The 25726-nt window shown below is 38.3% G+C and overlaps 1 protein-coding gene across 12 annotated transcripts in view; it reads right to left on the bottom strand.

Annotated features, from left to right (window-relative positions):
- Nucleotides 1-25726, bottom strand: part of UNC79 (unc-79 homolog, NALCN channel complex subunit) — a 342891-nt gene that overhangs the window by 36603 nt on the left and 280562 nt on the right. For 11 of the 12 annotated variants that reach the window (XM_072623539.1, XM_072623542.1, XM_072623545.1 and 8 more), the window contains 2 exons: nucleotides 11354-11464; nucleotides 6189-6293 (listed from right to left, as the gene is read on the bottom strand). In XM_072623539.1, the coding sequence (XP_072479640.1) occupies nucleotides 6189-6293; nucleotides 11354-11464 (216 nt within the window). The remainder of the gene's footprint in view (nucleotides 1-6188; nucleotides 6294-11353; nucleotides 11465-25726) is intronic. The other variant, XM_072623537.1, reaches the window with a different exon arrangement.

Consider the following 25726-nt stretch of genomic DNA (forward strand, 5'->3'; position numbering starts at 1 on the left):
ACTCTTTATCCGGGGAAGAAGTCCCTGTTTGACAAGAACTAACTAGAAAACAGTTTTCCAGAAATTGGTTTAGACCAATCTTTTATACCAAAAACTTTAAACAGATATGTGACCTGAACAGTAAAGGTCATAATGATGGGGTTCAGACTCTGGGCCTTTCTTACTCAAATTGAGCTCTTCTTGTATCTCCCCACCAGACCTGGCTTTTCATACTCAAATCTGTGACCATTGTCTGTTATCTCTTGATTGCCCCACCTGCTTGAGAACCAACTATTCTGGAAAACAATTTTGAATTATGCTTAGAAAGCTACTAAAAATGTCCATAACCTTTGAGATCCCATTACTAGGCATGTATATTCAAAGGAAGTCAGGTGGTAATAAAAGCCAAATACCAACATATCCATGGCACAATTTTTATAGTAACAAAGACCTGAAGAGAATGTAGATGCCTTTAAGGGCAGAGACTATTTCATTTTGGTCTTTGTACAGCCAGTGCCTAACACTGGCATATAGTTAATTCTTAATAAATACTTGTTGAACAGTTAATCTTGTCATACAACTTGTTAACTTCTCCTCCACCAGCACAGGTAGCAACCCCTAAATGGTTAGATCTTAGTAGATAGTTTTCACAAGTTGTTAGGGGTGAAAAATATCTAACCTCGTAATAAGCCTCTCAGTAGTTAAGTTGCTCCTCAGATGATAGAAAAGCAATTTGGTACCAGTTCCATACTTGAACCCTTTACAATTAGATAGCACCTAACTTTTTTTTTTAATAAAGATCAATTCTATTTAAGCAAACTCCCTAAGGACAAGGAAACCATCTTACATATTTTTGTAACACCTTCAGTGCCTAATACACTGTTTTACACAGAATGAAATCACATGAGAGGAAATACCTTCAATCCTCCAGGTTATTACTTAGTCCAGTTATTTCTGGGGAGGGGCAGGGGGAAGAGAGGAGGAAGTGAGGTAACATTTAGGGTCCACCTCAGTAGGTGTAGAGAACTCCTAGTGGGGAAACTAATTGTTCTGAAACATAGTCTTAGAGAATTGACTGTGGCTTTACCAAAAGGTTAAGTAAATTGCCCAGGGTCACACATTTGCTATATAGAGAGGTAAGACTTAAACTAGGGTCTTCCTGACTCTGAAACTGACTCAGACTACTAAACTACAGTGTCTTTCTGTTAGTAAAATAATAGAAGTAATACTATTTTAAATGGACCTTCTCTCTGAGAGTAATATTATTCATGATAAGACATACAAGTTGTTCCTTTTACAACCTTTTCTTTTTTCTTGTTTTTAAGTCTTGACTTAGTCACCATACACACACTCACACAAACACACACACATATACTAATACACACACTCATTCATATACATAATACTATGATTTTAGATGAGAGTCACAGAAGGAAGTGAAAGACAGCCAAATTTTCCCCAGAGTTACTTACTGAATCATTAAATACATTTCTCCATGAATCTGAAAACATTCATTATTCACTAAAAGAATCTCACTCCTTTGACCTTTCCAAGACTAACACAGAAATTCTCTAATCAGTGACCCAACAGCAGGCTACCTTATGCAATATCCACTTCTAGCCCTTTGTTAGTCTTTAGAAGGATGTAAAGAAAAGTGATGGAAACCTCTCATCTTTACATCCACTTATTAATACATTTATATAGCTGATATTGATAGATTTTAGTTTGTAAAGAGTTTTACATTTATAATCTCATGAAGGAGATGATGTCTGAATTGTACCTTGCAGGAAGTTAAATAATCTACAAGATGGAACTGAGGTGAGAATACATTCCATACATGGGAGAATCACTTGTGGAAAAGCATGGAAGAAAAAGATGACATGAGATATATAAGCCAATATGACTAGCAAGGAAAATATGTGATGGCAAGTAATATGATATGAAACTAAAAAGGTAGGTGAGAGTCACATTATAGAGGGCTTTAAATGACAAGATGAAGACATTGGATTTTTTATCCTCGAGTCTGTAATAGGGGACTATGGAAGATTTCTGAAGACAGCAGTATGAGTTTTTTCCACTTTCTGCGTGGACTCTGGGCTTCAATTTTGCCAATTGCAAAATGAGGAGATTGGACTAGATAACTTTGAATGTCACTTTCAGCTCTAAATCTATGATTCTATGATCCTATAATCAGATTTATACTTTTAGGAATATAATTTTGTAGTTATGTGGAGGACTGATTAGGGAGAGAAACTGGTGGAAGAGAAACCAATGAAGGAGCTATTAGAATTGCTCATATGAGAAGGCCTTCAGCATCTTTCCACTACATGAACAATCCAACAATATATTCTGCTCCCAGAGAACAGAAAGTCTAGAGTAACAGCGAAAAGAGCAACATAACCACAGAGAGGGAAACTGCACTGTTTTCATCTGTTCTTAGTAAACCTATTGAGGGCTCTCATCCCTTATAGCATCCTGATATCTAAGGTGTGAATCTGAAAACTGGGAAAAGAGATGTTTTCAAGGATTCTTTCCTTTTTTCCTCCTCATGAAACCATTTCACTTTGAATTTATAAGAGCATAAGAACCTATCACTTACTTTAAAACTGGCAGGACAAGAACTGATTTTTGAGTGAAAGTTGCTTTCTGTGCAGCTAGCCCTTCCTCCAAATGAAGGAGGCTGAAGTATGATTAAAATGCATTATTCATAGAGTTGTCCCTAATGGGCCTATTCTCCAAATGCCTGACATAACTGCCTCACAGCCCAAGTGTCTTACCTTTTGATTTCTCTATATTGTGACAAATGCAAATTAACTCAAAAAAAGGGGAAATGCTTGTCCCTTTATAAATTTTATAAACTGCCAGGATGAGTGCATCAAGAAATATCCTTTCTCTTACCATTTTTTTTCCTAGAGCTAATTTGTTTTTTGTTATTTATTCATCTAGCTTTGATGGTATAATCATTGTTTTCAGGGTTCTCTTAACCACTGAGTAATTTAGACTGTCAGTATTTCATTGCTGTCTCCTGACAAGTGCTTATTACAGCTGACTAATGGACCTCATAGCCAAGCAGCCACAGAGCAGGGCTGTAGAGAGCCAGAAGATCCACTACACACACCTGCCCTCTCCAAGGCACAGAAGCCTTCACAGGTCCAAAGAATAGCAGCTTCGGATTCTGTCTTTCCTTTAAGAGACACCCACATTAGACTGATGTAGAATTACCAGAGTTCTAAAGCTACCAGGAGCAAGGGGCATCCGGGATTGCCAACTTGCTGACCCCGAACTACTCTTGGGCTATTCTACAAATCAAAGCATTCTTCTTTTGCTGGTCATACACTTCTCCTGTTTAAGTTTCAGGATATTTTAATGTAAAAAGTTATTTTTACTCAAAGGTAACACTGGCTGTGGTCCTAGTGGGTGAAAAGAGGGAGAGAATAGAATAACTAGGGGTGGGGGGAATAGGATAGAGGGAAATCTAGTTAGCAATAGTAACTGTGAAAAAAATTTGAAGCAAGTTTTTCTGGTAAAGACCTCATTTCTCAAATATGTAGAGAACTGAGTCAAATTTATAAAAATAATGGCCATTCCTCAACTGATAAATGATCAAAAGATATAATCAGTTTTCAGAAGAAATAATCAAAGCTATCTATAGCCATATGAAAAATATTCCAACTCATTACTGATTGGAGACATGCAAATTAAAACATTTCTGAGGTACTACTTATTAGATTGGCTAATAGGACAGAAAAGGTAAATGACAAACGCTGGAAGAGATTTGGGGAAAATGAGACATTAATGCACTCTTGGTGGAGTTGTGAACTGATTCAATCATTCTGTAGAACAATTTGGAATTATGCCCAAAGGGCTATAAAACTAGATATTAGATTGGTAACCCAAAAGAGACAAAAACCAAAAGGAAAAGGACTATATTACAAAAATATTTATGGCATCTCTTTTCTGGGGGTAAAGAATTAGAAATCAAGGAGATGCTCATCAATTGAGGAATGGTGGAACAAGTTGTAGTATGCAACTATGATGGAATACTATTGTACTATAAGAAATGATGAGCAGGATGCTCTCAGAAAAACCTGGAAAGACCTGCATGTGCTAGTGCAAAGTGAAATGTACTGTGTATAAAGTAACAGCAACATTGTAAGGTGATCATCTGTGAAAGATTTAGTTGTTCTCAGCAGTACAACAGGCTAGGACAACTCAGAAGGCCTTATGATGAAACATTCTATCCATCCCCCAAAAAAGAACTGATGGTTGTCTGAATAAAAATTGAAGCATACCATTTTTTAACTTAAAAAAAGGAATATCAGTACTCCTTAAAAAAGAATATTTTACAATAATGTTTTGCATTTAAATAGCACTTTACAATGAAGGCATAAGGAGAAATGGGGTTAGAGTGAGAAGACCTATATCTAATCTCGATTCTTCCGATGACAAGACATAACCTTGGGCAAGTCATTTCCCCACCGGGCCTTGGTTTCCTTGTATTTAAAATGAAGGGGTTACAGTCAATGTCTTCTGTGTATTCCTATGATCTTAGAATAAACACTTCCACTGGTGCTCATGACAACCCTATAAGGTATATACTGCGAATCTATAGAAATATCATGATTTCCATTTTACAAAAGAAGAATCTAAACTTCAGAGAAGTCAGCCCAGCATCACACAATTGGAAGTGACAGAGAAAGAATCAGAATCCCTTACTCCCGAATCCCTTTACAGTTATACTACCACTACACAATTTTGGCAAAATAGGACAGAAAAGGTCAATGATTATCTACCCAAGGCTAATTAATTTTTCCACTAGGCACTGTACCCAGTTCTGGCAATGCATGCAGATGTTGGATGAATTTTGTCTCTTTCCCTGGGTCATCTAATCCTCTCCTCTATTAGATTAGGCCCATGGAGGTAAAAACTCATGCAACTAGTTATTAAAAAAGAGAAAACTAGAATTTGGCACTCATGGCTCACAAACCAATGCTCTTTCCTCTGCACTAAATTACTGCCTCTTAGATTAAAGCAACAACTTTTTGTTACTAAACTCTAGGCTTTGAGAAAAATCTAAGCTCTGATCCTTCTGAAGTATTTTAGGGATTAGAGAACAACTGACAGGGAACCTGGGAACCTTGCCATCACATTGTACTCATGATCACATACTCTTTATTATCTTATGCACAGAGATCAGCTTATTACTGCAGAGGCAACACTTTGGAGAATGGTAGAACTGATATCAGGCAGGCAGAGTGAGGCAAGATAATGGAGAGCCTTGAATGCCAAGTTAATAAGTTTAGATTTTTCATGGTAGGAATCAAAGAGTAACCCTCTTATGATAACCCTCTATGATAATCCTTTGTAGCAGCTAGGGATATCTGACTTGGAATGGACTTAGGGACTTGATTATTATCTTTAAATATTTTCAGGGCTGTTACATGGAAGAGAAATTAGACAATTCTATTTGACTCCAGAGGGAAGAGCTAGGAACAAGGTGGGGAGGTGGGTGACAGTAATAGGGAGGTGTAGTTTGGTTCAAGATAAGAAAAACCCACCAAACAATGAGAATTATCCATAGGTGGAATAATCTGTCTTGGGAGGTAATGAGTTCCCTATTATTGAAGGACTTCAAGCAGAAGCTGGATAACAGGTAGACAGAGTTTATGTTTTGGTTGGGGATTGGACCAGATGACCTCTAAATTCTCTTATGAACCTGTGATTCCATAAAATAATCAATCTTAAGGAAAATTATTCTTATAGAAGCTCAAAAGACAGATTGGAAAGGAGAGACTGTAGCTTGAAAGAAAGATCAGTCAGGAGACTGCTTTAGTAATCTTGGCATCAAGCCCTGGACCAGCTAGAGCTGGTGGTGGTAAGACTAGAGAGGCAGGAATAAATCTGCTAGATAACTTCTACACTCCTTTCCAACCCTAAAATCCTATGAAACATTTGAAGATGAGGAAGAAAAATCTATCTGGCCAAATATTTGGCATGACAGGAATGTCCTGGTTACTAAGCCAAGTGGAAGAATGAACATCAGTGTAGAGTAATAGTGAGAGCATAGTGAAGACAGTAAGACATTTTATTTGCTATCACTGAAAAGACAGGGACTATGGGATTTAACCCTACAGTCCTGCTGTCTTCCTTCATTCTTACAAACATGCATGGGCACCATGAAAAGGATTAGAAGTGAGTTAGTACTCTACCTGGACCAGCAGTAGTAGGTTTGTATCTGGCAAAGGAGATTTTAACTTCAGAGCTTGGAGTAGCTCTAAGACAACACTACGAGACAAGTAGAATTTATCCCGTTCCTAAACAAAAACAAAATAAGGGAGAACAAGGTTTCTAAAAATTCACTTAGCATAGACCAATGTCATAGAGTGCTTCAGCAAGATGCATAGGTCAGGAATGAAAATGTGACTACAGGATGTATTAAGAATTGCTTATTGAGTTGAATGGAAAAATGAAATTGAAAAAGAAAATACCCCCAAAAAAGTTAATTTCAATTTGCCTTTTAAGCACTAAGAACATGTAATTTGATTAACCAGGGAAAAGCAGATCCACCTCCAAATATTGTTAAGTATAGGAAGTCCTCCCCATTTGTAGAGGGAGAGTTTCTACAGATCCTTCAGAAGAAATGAAAAATCCAATTATTCCTGCCTTCATAGAATGAGCCTAGTATAACTCTTTCATTTCAGAAATGAGGAAACCAAGGAGGTGGAAAGATGATACCCACAGGCCCTCTGACTCCAGTTCTGTGCTTCTCCACCACACCAATGTCTTGTTTAGACAGCTGGTCGTTTCTTTCCAAATTTTTTCCTTTAATTCTTTGATTCAATTCAACAAACATTTGCTACAGTGGCTCCGTCTATATGTCAAGCTCCATGACAAAACTGGAAATATATTATAGTCCCTGAGCAATTCTCTATGGAGGATGCAGAAGGGAACAGGATATATAATATGTTCACAGAAAAATAAACACAAAGTGTGTACAAAGTAATTTCAAAAGGGAGGGGGAACTAAGTATTAGGGGGATGGAGGAAGAGCAGTAGGAAAGGTGGTGCTTTGAAAGAAATTATAGATTTTACAAGGTGGAGATAAAATGGGAATGCCTTACAGATATGGAGATGGAAGAGGGGGTGGATACTACCTATGGAAAGGCACAGAGGTAGGAGATAGAATATTATGTATGAAAAATAGCTATTATGTCAACTTGCTTGGAATGGAGACTACATGAAGAGGGGTAGTACATAAAGGTAGGTGGGAGCAATTTAAATTCTTTAAATAATGAGACTTTGTATGTTACACTAGAGACAATAAGAAGGCCAACAACGGTTTTTGAGTAAGGCAGTGATAGAGTCATATCTGTATTTTTTAATACTGGTTCCACAGCTAATTATGTAAACTGGAGAAACAAAGGGACTGAAAGACAAATCAGATAGAAGAGATGATGAGGGCCTGGGCTAGGGTGGTTGAGGTTTGAGCAGAGAAAAGGAGAAAAGTAGGAAGGAGGGAGAGAAAAAGAGAGGGAAGGAAGGAAAGAAGGAAGGGAGGGAGGGAGGGAGGGAGGAAATTTCAAGGAAGAATTAGAAAGAAGACAAGAATGAACCTGGTGTATAAGTTTATAGTATAAGTAACAAGACAGTATAAGAAATAAATTATAGAAGTGAATCATGAGGCAGAGAGAATATCTTGATGCAATGGAAAGAGCACTGGACTTGGATGATGGACAGACTGATTTCAAACCCAGTTCTCCTGATTATTGCCTTTGTGGACTTAGGCAAGTCACTTCCCCTCTGTGTATCTTAGTTCCCTACTATGTAAAATAGGGGTTTATATAAGATTATCTCTATGATCCCTTCTAATTCTAAATCCCATAGTCCTGTGATACGAATATATCCACAAAGAAAGTCATAATATAGAGAGAATGAAAAAAGGCAGGAACAGAGAAGAAATATAAACAGATTAAGCAATAGAAACCCTTGGCAAGAATTTAGCATCTGTTGAGGTAAACAGAGACTTCCTTGTGAAGGATCATTTTGCACAGATTGTAGATGAGGGCAGAAACAGAGACCCTACTGAGAAAAAAAAAACCATGGAAAACTTTATAGTTAGGAAGAGCAAACTTCATATTTTCACAGCCATAAAACCTCTTCTTTCTGTCCTGCCCTCTGCTTTTTACATTTGAACAACAACATTTTTGCATCTATTTTCCTTGTAAGTAGTAGTTTTCCATCTTCTCAAGGGGAAGTAAACAACTCTTTGAGCTCAAGGTAAATGCAATTGAGAGACCATTAAGGCAAGATGACAAAAGATGAGATTATAATCTCAGAGTCCAAGAGCCAGAGTTGGGGAGATGAAATCAAGAGAATTAAGGAGCTACATCCACAGGCTTTTACTAATGACAAGCCAATAGTTTTCTGCTTTAGGATGAAAGAATGACATATGGAGTAGATGTACAAATAATTCATGGGATCGTAAGGACCTGATGGGACCTGAAAAGAGCATTTAGTCTATACTTATGGTATTAAGGAAAGAAGAATAATAATTCCTAACTTTGAATGTCTGCTGTTACTCATGAGCTGTGTGACCTCGGGCAAGTCACTTAAGCCTCTACAAAGTGGAAAAAGTAGAATCATAGAATCTCAGAACTGAAATGGAAATGACAGATTTCAGATGCTTGAATATTGCTATCACATTCCTTCCCCCACTCACAACATTCATATGTCATGGTTAAAATCTTCTGATTTCCCTGGTCACTCTCCTCTAGATACACTATAGCTTTTCAATGTCCTCCCTAAAATCTGGAGCCTAAAAACAAACACAATATTCCACAGAAGGTCTGATAAGGGCAGAACACAATAGGCATAAAATGATCTCCTTCTGGATACTGTGGTTCTGTCTGTGCCGTCTCAAAGAGCAGTCACTTTTCAGTTACTATGTCAGGGTTGGTTCATTTTGAGCTTGTAGGTCTTTCTCATACAAACTGATTTCTATTGATTGTCTTTTACTGTAATTGGACAGTTGATTTTTGAACCGAAATATAGGACTTTCTACAAATCACTATTATATTTCTTTTTTTTTTTTTTGATTCAGATCATAGGATCATACACTTAGAACTAAGAGGAATTTAGAGATTCTAGACATGAAGCAGCATGGGATAATGGAAAGAGCATAGGGCTTAATATAAGAAGAGACTTGGGCTCAAATCTAGTCTCTAACACCAATTGCCTGTGTGGACCAAGAGCGTTGTGCGCATCAAATACAATAATGTACTTTTTAAACCACAAAGTTCTATGAAAAATGTCATTTGGACCATCATTCTAGTCTGTCAAAATCTTTTTGGATCCTAATTCTGTTATTTGACCTATGTATTAGCTGTATTTCCCAACTTTGGACCATTTACAAATATGATAAGCATATATTCATGCTTAAATTATTAAGCTAATCATTCCAGTTAAGTTACTAATAAAATAAACAATTCTCATTAAGTTAATAAAAGTATAATCCAATTAAGTTATTTATAAAAAATTACATAGGCCAAGGACAGAGCACTGTGGAACTATTAGAGACTTTCCTCCAGGATGACATTGTTCTTTTAAATCCCAACTTCTACCCCACCCTCATACTTGGACTATTACAATAGCCTACTTGCTGGTCTCCCTACACAAGTCTCTCCCTACTCCCTGCTCCCTGCTCCCTGCTCCCTGCTCCCTACTCCCTGCTCCCTACTCGTATCCTCCACCCAGCTGTCAGTGATCTTCTTTAAATGCAATCTGACCATGTCATCCTCCCATCGCCACTCAATAAACTCCATTGGTTACCTGGCACCCCCAGGATCAAATATAAATCTCCTATTTGACAATCAAATCCTTTTATACTGTATTTGCCCACTCTTCCAGTTTTCTTATATTTAATACCTTATACCACCTATCCCACGCACCCACACATATTCTACAATCCAGTGACACTGGGCTCTTTGTTGGAACAAGACACTCTTCCCAATCCTGGGCATTTTCATTGGCTGCCTTCCATATCTGGAATGCTATCAGTCTTCATAACCTCCTGGCTTCTCTGATTTCCTTCAAATCTCAGTTAAAATCTCACCTTTCCTATTCCTCCATAATCTTAGTTCCTGTCCTTCCTAGATGTATCTTGTTTGTCCATGTTGTCCTTCTCATTAGACTATGAACTCTTTGAGAACAAGGATGCTCTTTTACCTTCCTTTATATCTCCAATGCTTAGCACAGTACCTGGGGTGGAGGAGGCACTTAATAAATATTTACTGACTGAATGACTGACACTCTAGGTCTAGCTGTTCAACCATTTCTGAATTCACTTAACTCTATTAAGACCAAAAACATAGGAGACTGTCAAATATACTGGTGAGATCTCTCACAGGGCTGTTGGGAAAGCCAAATAAGATAAGAGACATAAAAGAATTTTGTAGTTTGGAGTCACGGTATTATTATTGTTAGCATCGTTATGATGACAGTGATGAGGAGGAGATAGCTGTAGTGGTATAGTGGGTTCCAAGCTCATCTGTAAAATGGAGATTAAAAACACCTACAGTACCTCACAGGGTTATGATGAGGCTTGAATGAGATCATACCATAAAAGTGTATATACATAACCATTATGTCTAATTCAATTTTGTTGCTTACTAATTATATAATCTTGGACAAGATCTGATACCTTCCTGAGCTTTAAGTTTCCTCTTCTGTAAAGTGAGGACAACACTTGAACTACCTAACTCACAGAACTGTTGCTGTGAGGATCCAACAAGCAATATAAATTGCCATAAGAATATGTTACCATCATCATCATCACTTTGCATTCTATTTTGCATTCCTTTCCAAACTGTTCATAATAGATACAAGAAAGATTGAGATTGTGTCATATTTTTGTCTTTGTATCACTAACACCTAATACACTGCCTGGCATATAGTAGGATTTTAATAAACTCTTGTTAGTTGATCAATACAATCCTTTTTTTAGATTTGTGTTGTTTTGCAAGAGGCCTTACTGATTCCCCCTTATTAGTGCCTTCCTTATCCCTCTAAACCATTTTGTATTAATTATGTATATGTTTTGTGCTTATTAATCTGAACACAAGTTGTATTCTTAAGGTCCTTGAGGTCAGGAAGTGTTTCTTTTTTTTTATTCCCAGTGCCTTGCACAAAGTAAGTGTTCAGTATTTTTTTAAACTGGTTTGACTGTATTCAATACGGAGACTAAGTATACTGCATGTAAAAGCTTCGTTTTAATGGTATATATGGGCCAAAGACCAAAAGACTTAATAATTTCTTTACATTTAAGGGAGAAAAAGTTTTTCAACACAGTCTGGCATACCCACTATATTCTTCCTTACCTTAGTAAAAGCTCTGTAACACAAGCCACACAATTCCACCAGGTAGGCCAATGTGAAGACAGCATTTTGAATGACAAAGCTGAGCAGTTTTGAAAATGGTTCCAGCAGACTCTGCAATGGGATATGGGTTGAAGAAAATCAATTGCTGATTCCTTCAGTATAAATAAATAGAATTAAAAATCTTTCAATGCTGTAATAAATAATATTTTGCATGGAATGTAGCTGGAGAGGCTACCTTTGTAGCCAAAAATTTGTTCAGGTAAGAGCCTCTATGTTTATAAGGCATCCTAGAAACAAAGCATCAGACATCAGAAATGCAGCTTCACCCAGTGGCTCAAAACACAACAATCTATCATTATTATTGCTTGGAAGAAATCCAATTCTTTCCTATGACTTCATTTCTAAACCCACCCTCAGTAGTGACAGGCAGCATGGCTCAGCAGGAAAAACTCTAGATCAGATAACCAAATTGACTAGAATGAAGGAATGAAAAGGAACATCTGCCATCTTGTGTTGAACTGTGTTTCTTCTTAAACATCTTAGCACATAAATACCAAATATTAACAGCTTATTTTAAATATATATATGTATGTATATATGTATATATATAAATATATGTGTGTACATAAGTGTATATGTATATACACACATGTGCCCAATATTATGTGCAAGGCAGTGCTAGGCACTGAGGACATAAAACCAAAAACAAAACAGTTCTTGCCCTCAAGGAGCTTACACCCTTGGGGGTGCAAGGGAATGGAGCCCCCAAGATGTTATCAGATATATAACTACAAGGTATATACAAATGTATACAAAATAATATAAATTCATTTCAAGAAGGAAAGTAGTAACATTTATTAAACAATGACAGCTCTTTTCTTAGGCCAAATTAGAGAGTAAAAGGTTTACACACATATTAGTATGATACAAGGTAGAATGTGATAAATACAAAGGGAAGGTCTATACAAAGCCCCAAAAAAAAGAAAACTAAGAAAGAAGCGATCATTTTCAGCTATGGGACTTAGGGAAAACTTCACACCTGATGTAGACCATCAAGGAAGACAAAGATTTCAAAAGATAGAAATATAAAATTAGTGTAGGACAGAAAATAACCTCTTCAGAATTCATGAAGGCAGGACAGGGCAACAACTTCATACAACAAACATTTATTCGTTTTCTACCATGGGCAAGATACTATACTAGGATCCAAAACAAAACAAAATAGCCCCTTCCTTCAAGGATTTTGTATTTTACCGGGGAAACAACAGGTACATAGATAAGTAAGTAAGAGGTAATATGAGAAGTAAAAAAAAAAAGCATTAACAACTGTGGACATCTACGAATGCTTACAGAGAGAAACAAAAGAAAAGAAGAAAAAAGAACTGGAAAGAACAAAATCTTAGAGAATGCCTGTATTTAGGGGAAATTATCTGATGAGGGAGAAAGAACAGTGGTTGGAGAGGTAAAAAGAGAACTAACACAGTACAAAGTGTTAATTTAAATATTATTATTATTTAATAATAATTTAAAGGAATTTAGGGTTATTCTGGAAAGTAATATGGAACTACACCCCAAATGTCACTAAATCGTACACATATTTTGATGAACTGATACCACTATCAGGCATTTTCCCTAAAGAGATAAAAGAAGAGAGGAGCATAGTTGGTCTGGTTGAATGCAAGGGTTGGATCAACGGTTGGACTCAGATGAACAATTTCAAATGCTGCAAAGGGGCTGAATTGTGGATAAGGATAAGGGCTAAGGAGTCATTGAATTAAGTAAGAAATCAATAGTGACCTTTAAGAATTGTTGCATTTGAGAAGTTGAAGTACAAACCTTGCCTTGGGAATTAGATTTGACTAAGGTGTCTGTTAGAAAAGGTACAAAGATCAAGGAAAAGTAAGTAGTCCACTCTGGACAGAGCAGAGTACATGAAAGAGAAGAGTGAAATAAGATCAGAAAAGTAGGTTGAAGCCAGATTTTGGGGAGCGTAGCATAGTAAATAGAGAGCTGGACTTGGAACAGGAAGACCTAGATGTAAGACCTACCTCTGACACATAATAATAGTTAGCATTGATAAAGTGCCTACTGTATGCCAGGCACTGTGCGAAGCACTTCACAAATATTATCTCATTTGATCCTCATAAGCACCCTGGGTGGTTGTTGTTAAGTTAGTTCGGTGTGTCTGACTCTTTGTGAACTCATTTAGGATCTTCTTAGCAAAGAAATGAGAATGGTTTGCCATTTCCTTCTCCAGTGTTGAGGGCCAGGATGGAGTGCGGTTGACAAGTTCAGGATAGACCTAACAGTCTTTCAGACAATAAGACTGACCAAATCACTAGGACAGGAGACGTGCAGAATGTCACATAGACTTGCAGTTTCTGTCTATATATACCCTGACCCTCAGATCAATAAACACAGTTGGTCTATCTTCTCCCGCCTCCCATGCCTTACTTCTTCACCACATCACCGAGCTGTGTTGGGGGCGCAGGCTGTCCACTACAAATGGCGCCTCAACAGGGACTTGATCCAGGAAAGGGTCTTTCAGTGATAGTGGCCCCCTTGGAAAGGAATTCTGAGTTGTGACAAAGCAACTAAGGTAAGGAGAAGCCTCGAAGAACCCCTGTGGAGGCATTTCACTTTATCCGAGGTTCACATAGGCATAGTAAAATCTCAGCACTTACAGGCTTACGGGGAGAGTTTACTGTGTTAACGGAATCAAAAGGCAGATTCTGTTCATAAGAAATCAATACTGACAGGTAAGTAGCAAAAGTAAGGTTAACAATGGGTCAGATACTTTTTAAGGGCAGAAACACTCAGGTCGTGGCGGATGGGGAGAAGGAGAAAGGGGGAGAAGAGGTGGATTCCTGGTCAGAGGAAGCCTCAGCACCCCTGGAACCCTCGGCTCCCACAGAACCATTGCCATTCTATACTTCTCCAGTAAGGAGAAGACCAGCAGGTCTTTTAGCCAAGGCTCATCTTCCGTCTATACCATGGCAGCCTCCTAAAAGTCAGCAATCACTTTTAGAAAAAATTTTTCAAGAGGTTGGGGAAGAAGGAGAAGGAATACCTTTGGAAATGAGGCTAGCATTGCCAGTGACAGAAACCCCAGATCGCAATAACCCTGGAGGAGGTGCAAGAGAATTCACCCCTCTGGATTTTAGATTTTTAAAGGACTTGAAACAAGGGGCAATCAATTATGGACCATGTAATCCTTCCATTCAGTATCTTCTAGACAGTATTTCTCATCTCTTGAAGGAGATTACTTAATGTGGAAATTGAATTTCACAAAGTATGTTTGGAACAAAGTAAAAGAAATCAAGCCATAGGTCTAATTTGTGCAGAGGATTTCTGACAATCTTTTCTCAGTTTTTGAATATTTTTATTGTCTGTATATGTATTCTGTCTCTATGTTCTGTGTGAGTGTGGTTGTATGTTAATCTCTTTCCCATGTTTTCTCTTTCCTTCCCCCTTGTCCCTTCTCTCTGATGACTGCAGCATCAGGGAGGAGTATGGGAGAAAGAGAGAAACTAATCTTATATTGCTAAAGGCAGTTTTAGATAAGGAAATAACATATGTGCAGTTTTAAGGAAAGCATAAAAGTTTTAGAAATTGTTGGAAAGTTGTTGATAAAACTCTCTCTCTCTTTCTACCTTCTAACCCTGGCCAGGTTGTGAAGGTGGAGAGAAAGACAAGAAGAAATCAGGGAAGTTTTTTCCTCATATCAGAGAGGCAGGCTGACTAGCATTTTAATTATCTCATGCCTCATCTAAAAGAGAAAAGTTTTTGTATAATGGGAAATAACCAAAAAGTAGTTATTCTGGTCATATTTTAAGTGAAACATGTCACTCCTAATTGGATATTTAAGACAGATCAGAATTTGTTATATTATTTGGCACTAGGGCAAATTGGAAAAATGCATAGATCTGAAAAAAAAAGACACCTCAGCAGAGATAAAGCTTCTGAACTCTCCAGTAGAACAGAAGGGACTTGGCGCCACTGGATAGTTGTCCAGAAGTCTCCCTCACTTCAGCTGATAGATTCAAAAGCCCTCTCTTTCAAAGAAGTTCTTAAGGAGTGGACACAGAAGTAAAATTTACTTGAGTAAAGGTTAGAACCATTAAGATTTTTTTTGCCCTGCAGTCCCAACTCAGCATCCAGCTAGGACTACAGTGAATTTTAACTCTTATCATCCAGATTAGATCAAGGGAAGAGAATGCAAAGAATAGTAGGGAATTTAATTTACCTTCCTGAGAGTAGGGGTTGGGCCACAGCAGTATGGGATCACAAGCCAACCAGTGTAACGGGACAAGTTAGAGCCGACCCCTATCCATTTCAGGACGCCACACTGAGAGCCTGACTAGATAACCTAGGGTCTTGTCAGTAGGGGTGGAACTAGATGGATTTCAGGAGGAAGGGTCTCGTCTTTCTTTGCAACGTGGCAGTTCTTTGTCCTGGCTCCGGATGTCCAGTGGGGAAGACACCCATATAAGGAAAGGTGATAGGTGATAGGTTCAATGTGAAAGGCGATAGGTGATAGGTTCAATGTTTTACATAGGTAAGACTATATATGCATGTGATTTAGATGAAATAAACGGAGTCTTCACCACCTTTGTCTCCCGCCCCATTTCATTACTCACGAGATCAAGGCCTCTTGCCGGACAAGAGCCTTGGGTTGGGGTCAGGGGTTCCCGTAAATGGTCTAGGGGACCCCAACATTCTGGCGCCCATTTCGCAGGGCAGAAAAAGAAGAAGAAAAGAAAAAATCCACGGAACACAGCACAGGGCCAAAAGCGTAGTCCTTTAGCGGGGGAGAAGACATACCTGTGTGCCCTGAGGTGCCTTGGGGAGTGACCACCCCGAGAAGAAGAATTCCGTGCACTCAGCCTCGGGAAGAAAAGGACAAAGATGACACCAGTTTTGTGAGTAACCTGCTTCGGGAGCAGTGAAGTAAGACTAATCTTACTATGGGGCTAGTTGAATCAGTAGAGACAGCTGATAGAGAAACTTTTGTTAAGATAATTTACAGATCAGCTAAGGCACAGGGGGTCGTCATTCAAAATAAAGTGATCAGGGAGTTCTTAAACGAAGTAGAAAGAATTTGTCCCTGGACAAAGCAGAGACCTCCAGTCTCTATAAGCTCGTGGAAATTTGTAGGGGAACAGTTAACTAGCTATGACTCGGAAAATCCTGGGGATCTGGAGCTAACAAGTTTCTTTATGTATAATATAGTAAAAGCAGCCCTTCAGGCTGCGGATGGCTGTTGTGATTGGCAACCCAGGCAATTCCCAGCCTCCACACAAACAATGCCTTCCGTTTTACCAGATTCCTCCCCTGAACCATCCCGTCCGAGTTCTCCCAGTCCACCTTCAATTTATCCTAATTTAGGACAGCTGCAGGAGCAGAGTCAGAGGGAGGAGGAGAGAGAAAGAATGCAGCAGGAGATAGATGAGCTAAAGAGTAGATTACGGGACTCAGAAGTGGAAAAGAAAAAATCAGTTAAGTTCAAAGAGGAAGTCAAAGTTCCCGCCAAACGGGAGGACCCTGAAACAAAGAAAAGAGCAAAAGTGAGTGGGAAACAAAGGGAATTGGCATGGTCTCCAGGGAGAGAGAGCGCAAGGGAGACACCTAGTGGACAGGTAGAGACATTGCAAAAGGAAAAAATTCTGGTTAAAGGAATAGAGATATCTGATGGACAAATAGAGGTATTACAGAAAAAGAATTTTTTGAAGGAATATGAGGAAACCTCTAGTGAATATTTTTCTCCATTACAACAGGCGATAAGGAAATTACAAAAGGAAGGTAAAGACGAGGTTCTAGAGTATCTTGGCTTTCAAAATGTTTTCCCTGTATTAGAAACACCTAGAGATGATAATAATCCAGCACAAAGGACACATTGTATGGTATCTCCATATCTGTTAAAAGAGCTCAAAAGAGCCATAACAGACTATGGACTTAAATCACCATATGTGAAAGTCAGGATTAAAGAATTGGCCTCACATATACTTACCCCCAATGATTAGAAGCTTGTTATGAGGGCCATCCTCACACCAGGAGAGATGGTAGTATGGTTAAGGATGTTTTCTGAAGAATGCAGATTAATGGCAGTACACCATAATCCTGATAACCCTCAAAATGTTCAAAGATATTATGAGATGTTATTCGGTGGTGGACAGTATAGCACAGATAGGGCACAAATTCAGCACCCTGTGGAATTCTATGAGCGGCTAGCACAATGTGTAGAGAGGGCTTATGACAAGTTGCCAGTTAAAGGAGAAAGTAAAACTTCATTGAGTGCTTTAAAGCAAAAACCCTGTGAGCCTTTTTCTGACTTTTGTGCAAGAGTTCAAGATGCTGTGACAAAGATCATGGGGGAAGTAGAAGGGACTGTAGTTGTAATCAAGGATATCTTGAGAAACAGTTGTAATACAGACTGCAAAAAGACCATGATAGGATTGAAAAGGGATGCTGGGGTGGAAGAAATGTTACAAAGATGTGAGATAGTGGGTAGTGAGGTCTATGTTGCACAAGTTCGAGCCCAGGCATATCATGAAAATAAGCCGACTAAAAAACCAGACAAAAAATGCTTTCAATGTGGCAAGTTTGGGCATTTCAAAAAGGATTGCAAAGTAAGGCCGACACAAAGTGGGGGAGCCAGACCCAAGACACCCTGCCCAAAATGTAGAAAACCGGGGCATTGGGCATCAGAATGTCGCAGTGGCCTGCCTCAGCAATATTTAAACACCCTAACAGGCCCCTCCCCAGCCCAGGAACAAAGAGGAGGAATGGGCTTTCTACCGCCCTCTGCCGACCAATGGCAGGACAATCCCAATGCCAGCACAATGGCATTACGCCAGAGAGATCAGGAATTGGCAGGAAAGCGTCCTTTCAAATAGAGGACCTACATAGCGCTGGATATTTTTCTATCAATCCAATGACTACAGTCATGGTTCCCATACAGGAAAAAATCAAGTTCAAACCAGATAGCATAGGAATACTGTTAGCACCCGCAGCTCATGAATATACAGGCATGATACCCATAACACATATGTTTCCATCTGATATGGAATTTCAATATATTCCAATGATTAATACTACTAATATGGAGAGTTTATTAGATGCAGGACAAAAAATAGCAGTGTTATTACTATTTCCAAAAATAGCAGATTCTCAAGTATTCTTGACACAGCAAATTACTCTGGAGAGGCCACAACTTACAGTCATTATAGAAGGGAGGAGATGTACAGGCCTCATGGACACTGGGGCTGATCGTACAGTCTTTCCTTTAGAGCAGTGGAATTCTGCGTGGCCTTTAGGGCAAGCACAAAATTTATATGGTATAGGGGGTGTTCAGGCAGCAGTTGAAGCAAAACAGCCATTGAGATGGGAATTTGCAGGAAAAACAGGAAAGGTTTGGCCACATGTATTACCAGGACTCCCAATCATTTTATGGGGTCGAGATCTGTTGTCACAAATAGGCCTTACCATATCTACAATAGAAAATTTTTAGTGGGGCCCCCTGGAATGGCTGCACAACCCATACCTATTCCACAATTACAATGGATCAATGATGAACCAATTTGGGTTGACCAGTGGGCCTTGACTGATGATAAAATAGCAGCCTTAAAGGAGATTGTCAAAGAACAACTTAGTTTAGGACATATAGAGGAATCTTTCAGTGCTTGGAATTCACCTGTGTTTGCTATTAAAAAGAGATCAGACAAATGGAGAATGTTAACAGACCTAAGAAAAGTTAATGCATCCATGCTTACTATGGGTTCATTACAACCAGGACTTCCTTCACCAAATATGATACCAAAAGATTATAAAATATGGGTTATAGACATTAAAGATTGTTTTTACAGCATTCCCATTCATCCTCTGGATTGGCAGAGATTTGCTTTCTCCATACCTTCCATTAATTTGCAGGAACCCTATATGAGGTATCAATGGAAAGTACTGCCACAAGGTATGAAGAATAGTCCTACAATGTGCCAATGGTATGTGCATAAAGTACTTCAACCCATGAGAGAGAAATATAAGGAGGCCATAATACATTACATGGATGATATTTTGGCAGCACATAGGGATGGTGAACTGCTAGAAAAAATGTTACAGGAAGGGATACAAACTCTTAGCAAGCATGGGCTACAGGTAGCACCAGAAAAAATACAGAAGGCACTACCAATTGATTACTTAGGGTATAAGTTATCAGACAGAGAGATTCAAGTTAAGTTTCCAAATTTTGATATACAAAAGGTCAAAACTCTGAATGATTTCCAAAAACTGATAGGAGAGATTCAGTGGTGCAGGCCAAGGCTTGGTATCTACCTCTGCATTAGCACCACTATATGAATTATTGAAAGGCTCTCCTGACCTTAATTCAAGTAGGGATTGGACCCCTGAAGCTCTTAAATGTATTAAGAATATTCAAAATACTCTCATACAACAAGCCACTCAAAGATATGACAAGGGAGAGAAAATAAATTTAACTATACTTTTCACTCCAAACTTACCAACTGGGGTTTTACATCAGCAATTAGGAATCCTTGAGTGGATTCATTTACCACAGGTAAAGAACAGAACATGTTCTCCTTATACAAACCTAGTGGCTAAGGTTATTTGGAAAGGCATACAGAGAGCACGAGCTCTTGGTGGTATGGATCCTGCAAGTATTTTTACTTCTTATACCTCTCAATAATTGGAAAAATGTTTTATGGAAGATGCAGATTGGCAAATTATAATTGGACAGGATTATCATTATGGCAATCCTGTGCCTTTTGCTGATCAACTCACTGCATGGCCATGGTCTTGGTCAGACAAGCATTCTGAGTCGCCTGTAGTAGGGATCAATGTTTTTACAGATGCCACAAAACATCAACGAGCATCTTTATACATACCATCTGAAAAGAGGTTACAAGTGTTTGAGACATCATTTACCTCTACTCAACAAAATGAACTGTTTGCTGTGCTTCAAGCTCTTTTAATTGATGTCCCTATTAATATTATCACAGATAGTAAATATGTATCAGGGTTAATACCCAATTTAGAGACTGCCTATATTCCTACACGTCAGGATTCTATCACACATCTTACTTTAGAAGCACAAAAGGCTATTAGAGGTAGATTTAATAAATTCCATGTTTTACATATTCGATCACATTCTAATTTACCAGGCCCCTTGACTGAAGGCAATGCAATTGCTGATGAAGCCTTGCAAGTTTTTCATGCAGAGTCATCTCCAATATTAGCTCATTCTAAATTTCATTTGTCTGCACGATCTCTTAGACATTTATTTGGCATAACAAAAAGGGAAGCAAGGCAGATTGTAAAGGCGTGCACCCAATGTGCTCCGTTTCTCCCACCACCACCTATACACCCAAAAAATCCTATAGGTGACTGCCCAAATGATATTTGGCAGATGGATGTCACTCACTATTCGTCATTTGGACGTTCTCAATATATACATGTATGTGTAGATACTTTTTCAGGCTTTCTTATGGCAACTGCTCGCTGCGGTGAAGCAGTCAAAGATGTGACAACTCACTTGCTAGCATGTTTTGCTAATCATGGAGTGCCAAAATGTTTAAAAACAGATAATGGCCCAGCCTATATGTCAGCTGCATTTAAAAAATTCTGCTATGAATTTTCCATCTATCATGTTACTGGCATTCCTTATAACCCTACAGGTCAAGCCATTGTTGAAAGGGCAAATCGTTCCCTCAAGGTTTACTTGCAAAAACAAAAAGGGGGAATTACACAAGGCCCTCAGGCATCTCTCAATTTAGCCTTATATACATTAAATTATTTAAAATTTGATGATAAGAATCTTTCAGCAGCCATGAAATGTGCTATTGCTATAAAAACATCAAAAGGAACTTCACTTCTAGAAAAAACACAAATAGAGAATGAAGGAAAACAAGCCATGTGGCGTGATGCAGAAGGACTATGGCATGGTCCAGGAAAAATAATCATATGGGGAAAGGGTTATGCTTGTGTTTCCACAGGAAAAGAGAAAGAACAGTGGGTACCAGTACGCAGGCTTCGGCTGATAGAAGAGAGAGACAACGGGAAGAAAATCACAGGGCAAGAGACTGAGAGCAGCAAAGCGGAGAAAGAAGCTGGAAGAACAAATAAGAAGTCTTTGTCTTCAAAATGAGGAAGTTGATTCTGTTTCTCTTAGTGACTCTTGGGGTCAGAGAAAGTCCAACTCCGACCCAGGAGACAAGTGGGGATGCACATCACTGGGCGTTCATCCCGAATCCTCCGTGGGTGAGGGCCATAAGATGGGGTGAAAAGATACCAACACTAGTATTACATAGCAGTTTATCACACATGTTTGGGGGTACAGGTTTTGAATCTATAGGTAAATCAAATAGTTCACAGCCAAGGATGAACTTTACTGGATTGATCGCAGGATTACCGCTCTGTCTTCAAAAGAAGGTTGTTGGACATAGTGTGCAAATATAACTCTGGGACATGAGACTTTAGCTTATCGAGGGGACTCTAGACTTTTTCGTCTATGGACTTGGGTCATTGAGGGACAAGACATGGGACAAAAACAAGAAGTGATTTCTAGATCTGGACCACAACGTAGCAAGAGAAATGATCCTTATGTCTCCATTTATCATAATTATTCAGGTTTTGTATTATTTGAAGATTGTCAGTCACATCAATGTCAACAGACTGTGTTATTCTTAGAGCATTATAATGAGAGTCTTACCTCATGTCACAACCTATCGCATTTTAGGCCAGATCGCTATGTCTCAGGATATCCTAGTCCTAGATATGTTACTAACAAGCGTTCTGATACAGCAGGGATTGAACGGGTGATTGCTGCTATTGGGGGACAGACAGTACAAAGTTATGTAGGACCATTTATTGTTGTAAGACCAAACGGTAAAATAATTACAAACCATATTAGTCTTACGGCGCGAGTGTGTTTAGGATCATCTCATGCCTTTATGTGGGATCGTGCAAGTCAGTCTACACTCGTGCCACATATGAATATGACAGGGATATTCAATTTAACTTGTCCGAATTGTTCGGTACATGAATGCATGGGGCCACAATTTGATAAAGGAAGGCTTTACATCATTGCTAGGCCAAAGTATGCACTCACGGTAGTGAAAACACAAGGATGGTATCGCACTCCGGCTGACAATATGATGTCAGTATTAGATCAAAAGACAACAAGTATGATGCGATTCAAAAGATGTATCTCATGTGTAGTGTTAGGTATAACCTTATTAGTTGAGCTAATTGTTAGCTCTACTGCTCTCGCAATGTCTGTCTCTAACACACAGAATAGTGTCCAGGAAGCAAATGCTCTTCATGATCTCATGCGCAATGTCTCAGAAGGATTTCAATGTCAGGCTCAAATGGATAAGGAATTTTACAATGCTATTCATGCTTTACAGAAAGCAGGACTGTTCTTGGGACATGAAGTTGCATATCTAGAATTACAATCAAAGTTGCAATGTGATTATAGGTACAATATTTTTTGTCTTACTCCAAAACAATATGATGCAACTGAAATGGCATGGGAAAAGATTCGGGCTCAATTACAAGGTGTTATCAGTGATAATATGACCTTAGAGTTCCAACAATTGATTCAATTGGCAGAAAATATCAATCAGGCTTCCCATGAAGACCTACTTCCTCATAAAACTGCTCACAATATCTTAGATTTTTTCCAACATGCTGATCCCTGGCACTCACTAAAAACTTGGCTAATTTCATTAGGATCAGGAGTACTAACATTGCTTATATTAGTTGCTATTATACCAATATTATTAAAATGGATATTGTTAACAATCCGTAATTCCCTCTTCTCCACTAAACATACCGTGTTGGCTATGAAAGAACAACTGTACCAAAACAAAAAGGGGGAGTTGTAACGGGACGAGTTAGAGCCGACCCCTATCCATTTCAGGACGCCACACTGAGAGCCTGACTAGATAACCTAGGGGCTTGTCAGTAGGGGTGGAACTAGATGGATTTCAGGAGGAAGGGTCTCGTCTTTCTTTGCAACGTGGCAGTTCTTTGTCCTGGCTCCGGATGTCCAGTGGAGAAGACACCCATATAAGGAAAGGTGATAGGTGACAGGTTCAATGTGAAAGGTGATAGGTGATAGGTTCAATGTTTTACATAGGTAAGACTATATATGCATGTGATTTAGATGAAATAAACGGAGTCTTCACCACCTTTGTCTCCCGCCCCATTTCATTACTCACGAGATCAAGGCCTCTTGCCGGACAAGAGCCTTGGGTCGGGGTCAGGGGTTCCCGTAAATGGTCTAGGGGACCCCAACAAACCAGCCCTTACATTTAGTAAGCCCAGTCTTCTATTAATAATATTTATGTGATGGTTTGGAAATGTAATTAATGACACTTAAGGTTCACTATTTGTGTTACTGCTGTGCTTCTAAATTGTGATAGTCTTGAGTAACCCCTGTAATCCAGAAACAGTGTTAGAGAAACCAATTTCTAATCTGAATTTTGTTGAAACTAAAAGGTGTTGGGAAAAATGTGTAAAACCGGTTATGTTATTTTAAATTTTATCAGTCTTGCTGACCTTGTCTTATAATGTTTTGGTTTTTGCAATTGCCATTTAGAAAACCAGGTATTTTCACCTTTGCCTGTTAAAGAAGTTTCAGTTAAAACAAATTTGGCTATCATTTCAAAAGTTGTAAGGTTGTTGACTAAGTTATTTGGAATTACTGTTTTAAAGCTAAACCTAAAATTGTTAATTGATTACTGTGTAGAAAGAAAGGAACTGAATGAAAACTTTATTTAGATTAGTTCTGCCAACTCAGAACAGTCCTGTATACTTGGGGGTTGGCAGACTTAGGTGCAGTGCAGTACCAATCTCCTTTATTTTGTAAAATTGCTAAGACCATCCCTAAGGAAACCATCCCTATAGGTACAGTCATCAACCCTGGGAAACTTGATTGGTTTATGCAAATTATAAACAATGAATAGGACTTGCTCAGAAGTTGTAATATATGGAGAGGATTTTTGGCAATTGGCTTTTACTTCTGGACAAGTTTTAAACTTGAAAAGGAAAGATCTTAATGGAATTCCCTTATGCATATGAGTCCTGGTAAATCTTTATTGCTTACTGTAAATGAGAATAGCAATGACTATCTGGCTCTGAGCTGATTAGTGAATTACATTTGAGACCATAAATATTTTTGTTTTGAGTTTGAATTTGGGTATAGTTGTTTGCATTAAAACAATATATGAGAGAAATACCACAAACTACTCAAAGGGAATATTTCCCACCTGACTATTCCGGAGTCTGGCTATGAAACAGATACTACATAACTGGAGAATTTTACTCTTATCTGAATTCAAACCAAGTCAAGGATGTTTTATCCTGCTATATTTGCTGTCACATGTCCCTGCTTTCTCTTTCTATATGGCAAATTTCTATGATCAATAGTAAGTGACCAACAAAACCTGTGAGCCCCTTTTGTGTAATCTTACTGGGAAATCTAATATGATTTTTATCTGAAATCAGAACATGTTCAGCAATCTAAGTGAACTACTTAAGACTCACCTAAGATGTCCCCATTGTTTAAAAGGATCCTATCAGCAGTCATGTTTTTCTGTAACTAGTCTCCTACTGTTGTGAGATTACATTGCACCTTTCTGACTAAAGCATTTTGTTATCTAGGAATTCTGTGATAATTAAGAATTTGGTTTGTTCTAATAGTTTGGGCATTCACATCACTTAAGGACATTTTCATACCAACTAAGCTTTAATGGATTTTAATTTTAAAGGTTTATTTTTGTTTCAAAGTAAAAAGAGAACTATCATTTTAAAGGTTTTCAACTAATTTTCTTTATAAAAGTTTAGTGACTGTTAACATCAGGGCAAATTTTAAACAGTTTTAAAACAAAAGAAAACACTTTCAGAAGAAATATTTTAAAACAATCTCTTTTAAAGCCTACTAAATTTTCATTTTCAAGATAACGTATTGATAAATTAATATGTAATGAGCTATAAAGCAGAAAAGATCTTGCTCTTTTAATCTGAACTTGTAGTCATTCCATGGCCTAAGCAAAAGTTAAATTTAGTGTTTGAATTTATTAACAACTTTTCTAAAATTTTTCTTCCAGAGTAAATGTAATCAGAGAAGGAGAAACTAGCCTGTGAAACAACGATGTACATCTATTCAGTTGTAAGGTTCAAGTCTGAAATCTCTTTTGTTTAAGACAATACAATTATGCTAATGAAGAGTGATAACTTGTGAGCTGTCTTGTCTATGGTAGAAATATAAAGGAGAGTGAAGCAGTCTGAATGATGGGGTTCAGACTCTGACAACCTCCCAGAACTCCCCTTGAGTCTTGCTACTTAACCCGGCTT

This window comes from Notamacropus eugenii, chromosome 7, assembly GCF_028372415.1.
Source record: "Notamacropus eugenii isolate mMacEug1 chromosome 7, mMacEug1.pri_v2, whole genome shotgun sequence".
Lineage (NCBI taxonomy): Eukaryota > Metazoa > Chordata > Mammalia > Diprotodontia > Macropodidae > Notamacropus > Notamacropus eugenii.